Source organism: Catharus ustulatus, chromosome Z, assembly GCF_009819885.2.
Source record: "Catharus ustulatus isolate bCatUst1 chromosome Z, bCatUst1.pri.v2, whole genome shotgun sequence".
NCBI lineage: Eukaryota > Metazoa > Chordata > Aves > Passeriformes > Turdidae > Catharus > Catharus ustulatus.
In genome coordinates this window covers 28,707,151-28,719,173 of record NC_046262.2, presented here as the reverse complement: position 1 = coordinate 28,719,173, position 12,023 = coordinate 28,707,151, and the positions used below count along the sequence as shown (strand labels likewise).

General features: G+C 40.1%; 1 protein-coding gene across 4 annotated transcripts in view; it reads right to left on the bottom strand.

Annotated features, from left to right (window-relative positions):
• UHRF2 (ubiquitin like with PHD and ring finger domains 2) overlaps positions 1 to 12,023 on the bottom strand; it is an 83,754-nt gene that overhangs the window by 22,120 nt on the left and 49,611 nt on the right. For all 4 annotated transcript variants that reach the window (XM_033085629.2, XM_033085628.2, XM_033085632.2 and 1 more), the window contains exon 6: positions 3,484 to 3,670. In XM_033085629.2, the coding sequence (XP_032941520.1) occupies positions 3,484 to 3,670 (187 nt within the window). The remainder of the gene's footprint in view (positions 1 to 3,483; positions 3,671 to 12,023) is intronic.

Below are 12,023 nucleotides of genomic sequence, written 5' to 3'. Positions count from 1 at the left end.
CCTGTTTGTGATTTATTAAGTTTTCATGTGGATATGAATAGAAGAAATATTGGTTAAGGTCCACAGGAATGTTGAATCATTGAAACTATGAAGCCATGTAGATTAAAAAATAAAAATGTATGATGCTGAAATTGTCTGACACTGTGACTTCAATTACAGCTGCTTACAGAAAAAACAAGTAAGACCAATTAAAAGAACAAACACGACATAATGCAAATTCATAAGGTGAAACAATTAGGTGAAATTACATGGTGAATTCCATGTTTCTTGATAGGGTAACAATGTTACCTTAATATCTTTTAAACTGAATCTTGTAGGGAATATTAAATACAGTAATTGATGACTATAAGGCGCACCAGATTATTGGAGGGAGGTTGCACCCTTCTACAAAACCACTGCTTCAACTGAACCACATCTGTCACTGCAGGAGGACTGCAGCCACCATTTAATGGGACTGCTACCAACACCCTGACTGACGGGGTGTCAGGTTGTGCTCTGACTTTGTGTCTTAGTTTGGAGGACAGGTGTCTGCTAAGAAAGGCAGGAGCCTCTCTTTGAAATGGAGAATGTAAACCCACTCCCTCCAAACTATTATAATTTTGAAATCAAGGGGCTCTCAGGTAAAAATATGAGAATTAGGAATAACAGCTCTTTATTAGGGAAAATAAAATAGAAATACAGTACTACAAAGAAACAAACTCCAAACCCTGACAAAGAGTACAACCTGACACCCCTTCGGGAGGGTGTTGGTAGTAGTTTGATTAAATAGTGGTTGCAGTCTTGCAGTCACAGATGTGGTTTAGTTGAAGCAGTAGTCTTGTAGAAGGTGCAGTTTCCTTCCAGAGGTCTAGTAGTGATGTGGAGAAATCTCATTTTTTTCTAGAGTCCAGTAGAGAAAGGGCTACTCAGTGTCCCAGAATTTCAGTTTTTATCTAGGTAAGAAAGGCTTGGCTCTCCCCGCTGGTTGGAGCAACTCTCAATGGGATAAAGTAATTTTATCAGTCACACAGTGGGACTCAATGGACCATTAGCAGAAGATAATTCCCTGCAGGAAGGATGGGGGGGTGCAAAGATAAAGAACAATGCCCTACTGGTTTCAATGGATGGCCCATTAGCAGAGTATCTCCCATGGAGGTAAAGATCACTGTCCCACCTAGTCACAACAGAAGGTGATAGAATAGATACTTTGATCACATCCTGTATCATAACCCAAAACACTTTGTCAGTTTTTGGGGTTTGTTTCTTTGTAGCGGTTTGCAGCTTGCACTTCCAGGTCGGCAAATTTCCAAACTTTGTCCATACATAAGGTGCTCTGGAGTATAAGGCACACTTCCAGGTTCAGACCAAAATTTTAGTCAAAAGGGTGTGTCTTATAGTCATGAAATTACTGTACTGTTTCATATACAGAGTGACTTAATCTCCACAAGATAAAACTTCTGCTTTCCCAAACTGAAAGCTTAACCCCCTGAAGAGAGTTTGCCAGATTTTACAGTCTAAAGGCATGAAATGGAAGTATTTCCAATTCCAAAGCAAACTGTTTCTAAATTAAGACTCAGACAAACACAACTCTTTGCTAATATGTAAGAAGAACAGAGGGCACAAACTTCTTTGGTAGGAGATGTCGCTTTGCCTCGTGCAAATGCACTTCTACATAATGACAAGATTAAGGCAGTACAGGGTTGGTGACACTAAGTGTCCCAAAACTAGCTCACATAAGCCAGGTCCATAACTGTTCCTCTACCACCCTGTGACTTCATCCACAGATGCAGCTATCTACTTACATATATAGATCTTAAGACTCCTATTCTTAGTTACACAGTGAACAAAAAACAAGCTAAAAGGCTTGACAGCCATTTTACAATGAATTTTAATTATATTAATTAAACTTCTGGAAATTCATTATTACAATGTGGTCATTGGACACAGGCAGAGAGGACATCACTCTCAGAGATCTTTGTGACAAAAAGCCTCGTTTATTGTTCGCACCTCCTTTTACAGGGGTTTCACATCTCCCACACTTACACAAGCGGTTGGTTGAGATCTTAACAGTGCCCAGCTCCCTGGCCATGATAAATCTGCATTTAAGGCTGAACGAGATTGGCTGAGGGTGCCTGTGTAGGTTTGAATCCAACCAGTACTTCTTCACTCAGGGACCTGTTTATCCAACTAGGGCTACCCTCACTGGGTTTCTGGTTAATTTGTGGTCAAGTTATCTGCCCAGCTATAGACTAGTTGTGCTGTGACAATTCGTAATTAGGAGAATGGACCAAGACTGGCTCTGGAGAGTAGGAGGTGTTTGTGATCAAAAGGCTTACCATGACCCAGCCATGTATCCTCACAGCCCAGAAAGCCAACCCTCATCCTGGGCTGCATCCAAAGCTGTTTGGGCAGCAGGGCCAGAGAAATGATTCCACCCTTCTGCTCTGGTCTTGTGAGACCCCACCTGCAGTGCTGCATTCAGCTCCAGGGCACCCAACACAGGAAAGATAAGGATCTGTTGGCAAGATCCCAGAGGAGGGCCATCAAGGTGATCAGAGGGCAGGAGCACCTCCACTGTGAAGACAGGCTGAGAAGAGCTGGGGCTGTTCAGTCTGGAGAAGAGGCTTCAGAAGACTTTACGGCACCTTCTAGCTAGTTTAGATTTCAGTAAGAAATTTTTTCCTGTGAGGATAGTTGCCCCATAAAGCAGGCAGACCATCAGGTACTAACCAATAAACATTATGGAATCCAGTAAGGTGTAGAAGATTGAGTTATTAATTTACAGAGAATGTTAAAACTTCCAAAATATTTACACAGATTTTTACATAAAATATAATCACAAGGTTCAAAGAGATTCCATGCAATGTAATCATAGACATCTTAGATATTTAATGAAGTCTATGGAAAACTTTCTTAGAATAAAGTTCTATTTATTGCTCATTTATAAAGGATTAGATCTCAAGTAAGTCATAGGCAGGTGATAAATATGGACAGTGTAAATCGTAGACAGCTAATAAAGACATAAGAGAAATTACGTAAGAAATGAAGAGTAGCAATGTGGTGGTCCTTCCATAGCATGAAAAATGAATGTAGTAGAGGCAACAAAGAGCACAGGAGCAGCAGCAGGGGGATGAAGGGGCAGAGAAGCATGAGCATAAGAGAATTGCTCAAGCAGTGAAGTTTTTAAAAAATGAAAAGGCTGAGGAACAACAGCTGTCAATAAATACAATCAGATCAGGTAATGTCACAGAAGATCATAATGACTAAAACGAACATACAAATCTTGAAATTTCATAATGGCCATTAAAACTTACTGCCAATCCATTGTGAATGATTTAAAAGAATTATCTTGACAGAAAACATAAGCCTTATATTAACTAGATGGATGAAAACAGCTAGAATTTAAAAACACCTTCAGTATTCTCTCTCATGAGGAGAAAATATCAAAAAGGTACCATGTATGGAATGTCAATAAAGGTAAGTAAATCATCCTCATATATTTACCAGTCTTCATCTTCTGGTATCTTGCTTAAGGGAGGGTTCAGGCAATATATATGATAAGCCATATTACATTCATCACACAGGAGTTGCATGTGAGCATCCTGTTTGCCACCACATAAGTAACACGAACAAAACCGGCACTCCTTATCTGGATCAGCCCTACAGTGCTTGCATTCAGGGCCACTTTTTCCTGTCAAAAACAAAGAAATGTCAAATGCCATGTATGTCAGGAAAGAGCATTACTGTAACTAAAGGAATAATTATTTCTGAACATGAACACTAATCTCTTCAAAATGCTTTTTTTCTTACAATGAGGTATTTATCTAGACTTAGCAAGATTTCTTCTGATGTATAAACAAACCACAAAAAACATGACAAATCATCAGCTTCTCTTATTTTCTGCTATTCCCAAGAAGCACATTCTCCCTAAAGATGGAGTTTTGCTGTCTTTTGAAGCTGTACAGCTTATAAGTTGTTCCTTGTTAAGTTAGCTTGGATAACATAAGCAATAAAAGTAAAAATGTCTCTCAGGAGTTTATTCTTGAATAAAAAATATGAGGTGGATCTTTGATGTATCCAGAGGAGTTCTGGATACTTTCACATTTTTCCTAAGTATACCAAGAAGGAAATTAATCACTAAGAATTTGCAGGAATCCAAGTTCCTTTCTACTGAAAATAGTATGCCCTCCCAACTGAATAGAATTTACAGAGAAATTGATCCATGCAGTTGTAAGCTACCAGTGCAAATCTCTGTGAAGAGTAACTGCAGACTGAAAGTTTTCTAAGAAAGGGGGACTGTAAGGCCATTGTACTGTATCTGCAGTCCTTCTGGAGTACCTTGAACAATACTTTTATCTTCAAAAGCAGAACCAGCTAGACTTAGAGTGGGAAGAGAATGGAATTTTGATCAACAAGGAAGAGACAGGGGCTGCTGATGAATTAAAAACTGACAGGGGAACACCTGTGAAATGCCTCAAAAGCACTACAACTTTTTCATTTCAAATGCTGACACATTTGGTAGCCCTCCTGATATGTCTGTATACTAGCATATGTAACATGGGTGACAATCAGAAGAATTGGAAGTGACTGTGCAAATGGAAAGCTATGATCAAATCCCAAACACTGACATTTGGTGGGACAAATCACATAACTGGAGCACTCCAATTGACAGCTACAAACTGTTCAGAAGGTTCAGGCAAGGAAGGAGGGGTAGGCAATTTGCCCTCTCTGTGGACTTGATTGCACATACCCATCTTTGAAAAATAGCGATGAACAGGTCAAGAGCTTGTGGTTGAAAATCAGAAGCCAAGCCAATTAAAGAAATCTCATGGTTTGTGTTTATTGCCCACCTCAATTGAGTGGACCCTGTTGACAAAACCTGCTTACTCCACCTGCAGGAAGCATCACTCTGGCACATTCTGATCCAGTTTCAGGGACTTGTCAGGACAGTCACCTGACATCTGCTGGAAAAGCACCTCAGCAAGATATAAGCAGTCCAGGCGACTCCTGGAGAGCATCAAGGAAAATTTCTTAACCCAGGGGACAGAGAGGTGTTACTGCACTTGCTGCTTACTGACACAGATTAACTAACTGGAGAGGTCAGGATCAGTGGCAGCCTGGGCTAAAGTGGTCATGCCCTGGTGGAATTTGTGATTTCAAGGGTTATGGGCCAAAGAAAAATTAAAGTCAGTGTTCTGAATTTTAGAAGCCTGAACTTTTAGATATTTAAGGAATTAGGATGGGACCCTCTGGAAAACTGTACTCAGGGAAAGAGGAGCAGAATAGAACTCTCAGATCTTTGAGGGCATTTTTCTCAGAGCCCAAGATGTCTCAATTTCCACCAGTGAGCATTCAGGCAAGGAAGGCAGGAGACCAGTATGGCTCAGTAAAGACCTCCTGGACAAAGTGAAACACAAGAAGGAAAAGCACTGGACACAGAATCAGAGACAGATATCCTGGGAAGAAAAGAAAAGTGTTATCTGGTTGAGGAGGGACAATTAGGAAAGCTAAGGTATAGCTGGAGCTGAATTTGGCAAGGGATTACAAAGAACAGTAAAAATGGCTTCTATAGGCATGTTGGTCAGAAATGGAAGATTAAAGAAAATGTACACACACAACCCCATCCTCCCCACTGTAGCTCAAAATGAGACAGAACTAATGACAATTGACAGGGAGACGGTTGAAGGATACAGCCTCAGTGTTCATTAATCACTCTTCCCACATCTCTCAAGTCCCCAAACCTCAAGAGAGGGACTGGAGAATTGAAGTCACTCCCAGTGTAAGAGCAGATCAGGTTCCAGATCATCTGAGAAACTGAATACAGACAAGACCATGGGATGTAAGGAGATGCATCCCAGGGTCCTGAGAGAATTGTTTAATGTAGTTGTTAAGCCACTCTCCATCATATATAAAAAGTTATGGCAGTCACATCACGTCTGAAAATCGACAGCAGTCAGCCTAAGTTCTCAATGACTGGAGGAAAAGGAGTATTTCAAACTTCTTTAAAAAGGGTAAACAGCAGAAACTCAGAAATTATTGACTAATCAGCCTCATCTCAGTGCCCAGTAAGATCACAGAGAAGACACCTGGAAGACATGTCAAAACATGCGAAGACCGAGGGCAGGCTAAAGACAGCCAAAACGGCTGCACCAAGGACAAACAGTGCCTGATTGCCACAGTGGCCCTCCACCAGGGACAGAATGCATCAAACGCCAAAGGAGAGCTATATATTTACCTGTCTGTAAGGCCTTTGATTTGGACCCTCACAATATTATTCACGTAAAATCATAGAATTACAGAGTATCATGAGGGAGTAGGGATCCACCAGAATCACTCATGTCCAATCCAGGTCCTGCAGATGACATCCTAATAATCCCTCTATGTGTGAGAGCATTGCTCAAAAGCTCCTTGAATCCCTGCCAGACTTAGTGCTGTGACCACTTCCCTGGGAAGTGGCTCAAGTGTCCAAGCACCCTCTGCGTGAAGAACCTTTTCCTGATATCCAACCTAAACCTCCCAATACAGCTTCAGGCCATTTCCTCAGGTCCTGTCACTGGTCACCACAGAGAAGACATTGGTGTCTGCCCCTCCTCTTCCCTTCATGAGGAAGTTGTAGACTATGATGATTGACCTCAATCACATCTTCTCCAGGCTAAACATCCAAGCAACCTCAACTGCTCCCTACAAAGCTTCTCTTCAAGGCCCCTTAACCATCTTGATGGCCCTCCTTTGCAACATTCTCTAGCTTCACAGCTCTCTTACATTCTTGCTGCTAAACTGAAAAGAGATGGGTTTGATGATGAAATGTTAAATAGATAAGGACTTAATTGGATGGTCACATTCAAAGACTGAATGGTCCATATCCAATGGTTCAATGTAAAAGTGAAAACCATTAGGAATGGTGTTCCTCAAGGGTCATACTAAGAACACTATTATTTTCTAACTACATCAATGACGTACCCAGTGGAATTGAGTGCACCCTCAACAAAGTCGTAGATGACACCAAACTGAGCAGTGCAGTTCATCACAGAATCATTAAATTTTGAAAATTCCTTTAAGATCATCAAGTCTAACTACCAACTCAGCACCACCATCATGTTCAGCTTTAAACCATGTCCTCAAGTGCCATATCCACTCACCTTTAGAACACTATCAGGGATGGTGATGTTGTCACTTCATTGGAGAGCTTGGCCTAATGCTTCACAACCCCTTCTATGAAGAAATTTTTCCTAATATCTAATCAATGCTCTCAGGCACATGGTATGACTCATTTCAACACCTCAATGTCCTTCCTGGAGTGAGGGGTTCAGTACTGAACACAGGATTAAGGTGTGGCCTCCCCAGTGATGAGTACAGAGGCATAATCCCTGCCCTGCTCCTGCTGGTACAGCCCAGGATGCCATTGGCCTTCTTGGCCACCTGAGCACTGCTGGCTCATGTTCAGCTGCTGTCAGCAGCAGCCCCAGGTCCTTTTCCTCTGGGCAGCTTTGCAGCCACTCTGCCCCAGCCTGTGGCACTGCCTGGGGTTATTGTGACCCAAGGGCAGGACCCAGCACTGGCCTTGTTGAGCTTCACACCACTGGCCTTGGGCCATGATCCAGCCTGCCCAGATCCCTCTGCAGAGCCTTCCTGCCCTCCAGCATATTAACACTCCCACCCAGCTTGGTGTCATTCACAAACTGACTGAGGCTGCACTCAATCACCTCCATCCAGGTCATTGATGAAGGTATAAAACAGAACTGGCCCGAGCACGGAGCCCTGGGGAGCACTGCTGGTCACTGGCCACCAGCTGGATGTAACTCCATGCACCACCACTCCCTGGGCCCAGTCACACAGCCAGGTCTTTACCCTGTGAACAGTGTGCCTGTCTGAGCCATGAGCAGAGACTTTCTCTGGAAGAATGTTGCAGGAACCAGTGTCAAAGGCTTTACTAAAGTCCAGTCAGATAACACCCACAGCCTTTCACTCAACCACGAAGTGCGTCACCCTGTCATAGAAGGAGATTAGGCTGGTCAAGCTGAACCTGCCTTTCACAAACCCTTGCTGGCTGGGCCTGAGCCTCTGGCTGTCCTGCACACTTGGGATGATCCATGACCTTCCTGAGCACTGAGGTCAGGCTGACAGGTCTGTAGTTCCCCAAATACTCCTTCCAACCACGCTACGACAGGTCCGGAGGAGGGCCATGAAAATGATCAGAGGGTTGTAACATCTCTCCTATGAAGAAAGGCTGAGAGAGATGGATTTGTTCAGCCTGGGTAAGAGAAGGTTTTAGGGATACCTTTTTATGGCCTTTCAGTACTTAAAGAGGGCTTATAAGAAAGACAGGGAAAGATTTTTTTATCAAAATCAGTAATGACAACAATCATGACAACAAGGAGCAGTTTTAAATCTAAAGAAATGTGATTTAGACTGGATACAAGGAAGATGGTGATGAGACACTGGCACAGGTTATCCTGAGAAGGTGTGGATGCCCCATCCCTGGAACCTTTCAAAGCAGGTTGTATGGGGCTTAGAGCAATCCAATTTAATGAAAAATACCCCTGCCCATGGTAGGAGGGATTGGACTAGAAGATCTTTAAAGGTCCTTTCCAACTAAAATCATTTTATGATAAGAAGTGTTGAAACAATGCTGTTTGAATAATTGCTTTTAAGGTAAAAACCTTTAAAACTGAAGAATATGAAAGAATCACTGAAGAGGGAAATATTACCTGCTGCAAATGGAAGGTTTAGTGAGATGTACTGACTGGAAAACCTGAGAAATAAATATATAAAGCTACCAGCACTGACTATTTTGCAAAGTCTTACAGGCAAGGGTACACTTAAATATATACTTCAAAAAAACCTCTAAAATCTATGAGAATACTGCTTCTTGTAAAGTCTAACCTAGAAGACTTATCATACTATCCAAATGGAGGTAATCTTCTATTGGTTTGAGACTTGAAGAGAAAGGAAATATTTTACAAGGGCTGATGAACAAATCTGAGGGTTTTCCAGCATAGCTACATCAAACTCACAATCTGTGCAAAGTTTCAACACCAATTAAAGTCAGACTAAGAAATCCCAGATAACTGCTAACTCCTTCGAAAAATTCTAAAAGTGATGACTGAACACTCCCTATGGAAACCCAATAGTCTACCTCATCCAGTAAATAACAGACAACAGGAAATGACACATTTTTCTGTATCTCTGAGCACGACATATTGTTTAGGCCTATGTAATTAATTGGTTTCAGTTACAAAACCAGTTTCTTAGGTGAAAGGTTAGTAATTTTTTTTAAATAGGAAAAGAGAAAAAAAAAACTGTATGTTTTAGTTCGGTAAAAAAATAGGTGAAATTCTCTACTTTCTTCAATATAGAAACAACCTACAGTCATTTTTATTATATGACTTCCATTTTTCACATTTCTGTTTTAACCATGTTGGTAAGTCACATGCACTAACTATAGCTGCACTATTGGTCACATGAGACAGGTCTGTTCACTTGAACCCACAATGCAGAGTTAAGTTGCATAAATAATCTTACATTATCTTCTTTTGTAGAAGGAGTTAGCACAAGTTTGGATTCTGGTGGAAGTAGTATATGTTGATACCTAGGTCTTATTTGCATGTTTCATATAAATACTTGTAACATATTTAAAAATATGTTGCTTCTTAAAATTTTTTATGTCTAACATAATTTTCCAATAGGCTTAGCCTTAGTCATTTCCAGTTGTAGAATTTTACTTCCTCTGATCAATTAGAAAATGACTAGTTTATTTCTAATTGTAACTGCTAAATGTATATTGCCATTACTTTACACATACAAAATCGATTATTATGTGACCATGCTCAAGAAATAATAATTTTTCTGCAGAGACAACATACACTGTTTATCTGGTGAAGATTATTTCCATAGTAGGTATCCTGTCTTTTGGCAAGGGCATGGAGAATAGCTTAATATAGACAAAAATGAAGTCAGTGTATTTGTTGATTGCGCTTACAACAAATCTTAAAGAATATTTAAGGCCAAATAATGATTTTTATTTCATCTGCCATTATTGTAATAAAATTCTGCATCTTTCCATAGCATATAAGCTGAGGGAGCTGTGGTTATAGATAGGTGTCTATATATTTAACTTTTTTAAACACACAGTACAAATGGGGTTGTAAGTACAGTCCAGAAGGAAAGGTTATAGGTGGTTACAGCATACAGCTCAACTGATGTGCACTGTGCATACATAGAAAATGGCAAAACAGCTGACCTGGTTGAAAAACCAGAATCACATGAACAGGGTAGTGTGGTGAGCGTTGGCTTCAGGAAAAAGAGCAGTTCAAGAAATACGGTTGAATTCCCAGATCAATTTATTTTTCACAATTACACTTTAAAATAATATATTTATGAATTATATTTATTTATGAAGGTTATAAACAATATCCTGAAATTAATAAGATTGGGACCAGGAACAAAATTAAATAAAACATACACAGAGGTGCAAATCTCTATACAGATGTCAATATCTGGGTGGTTTAAGTAAAGAGATTACAAATAAAGAAACAGCTATCAACATTGGAGGGAAGGAGCTGTAACAGACAATGAAGGTCATGACTGAAATAAGTGGAGTGGCAATCAGTGTACAAAGTACAGATTGGTGAGGCCATCCCTCAAATCCTGTGTTCAGCTTCAGATCCCTCATTCCAAGAAGGACATTGAGGTGTTGGAATGTGTCCAGGGTAGGGCAGTAAAGCTCATGAAGGCTCTGGAGCACAAGTCCTATGAGAAGCAGCTCAGGGAGCTGGGGGTGTTTACCCCGGAGAAAAGAAGGCTCAGGTGACCTGAGACCTTATTCCTCTCTAAAGCTATCTGAGTTTGTAGCCTGGTGAGAGTCAGTCAAAAGGACAAGAGGAAATGGCCTGAAGTAGGGCTTGGAGACATTTAGATTGGTTATTAGGAAAACTGCTTCACAGAAAGAATGATCAAGGACTGGAAAACACTGCCCAGAGAAGTGATGGAATTACCACCTCTGGAAGTGCTCAAAAAACACGTGACAATTAGGGACATGGTTTAGTGGTGGACTTGATGGCCTTAAGGGTCTTTTGCCATCTAAATGACTGTATGACAACTAAATACTCATGTCAGATCAAACAGCACCATTATAGACAATTTTTTATGGTGAACAATAATCACTCATTTCCTTGACACATAATTTCAAAAACTAATTCACTATACAGTAGCTGTGGGGGGAGAACTAAATGAACTGCAATAATTTTTTATGTAATTTAAAATGTTGCATACTTGCAAAATAAATAGTATGTAAACACGAAATAGTATTTGTAGATTTTCAATTTTGTCACACTGCAATGTTTTTAAATATAGCATTCTTAAGGATATTGCAAAGTTCTTTCAATGTGACCAAGAAAAAATAAAACAGAGTGGATCATTTTCTTTTTTTGGTAATCTAAGGGAAGTATTTTAAAAAATGAAAACTAAAAATGAGTTGAGAAATTGACATTTTTACTTTTAAGAATACCACAGGAAATGGTATCTGCTCCTCTGAAAAAAAGTGGGGTTTTTCTGAAAACAAATAAATATTATTCAGACTCACTGTGCACTGAGAGCCACCTCCAAAGGTTCTGAAAAATTGCATAGAATCAGGAATGTAATATATAATTATATCTAACACCTACTTATAGACCTGAAGTTCAATTTTCCGTGTTGCTATCACAAACACTTAGCACTCCTAACTTAATTGTACTTTCAAACTTAGGATAAAGTGTCACACTACTTCTTAGATAAACTGCCACTTCCTCCTTATTGTGGTTGTGAGGAGGTTAAGGTCTGGCACAGTAATTTTTTTAGGAGGTCATGTAGGGAAAACGAATCCAAACATTAATTATCGGGGTTTTTTTTCATGGTAGAAGCAGCTTTAGTGCAAAGTTCCTTATCTTTTTTTTCCCCTCTGACATAATGACAAAGTTAAAGTGCATTACTACCAATTAATTCTATTTTTGGTATTTATTAATTTATTAAAAGTTTAAATTACATGTCAGTTGCAACAGCAGTTTTGG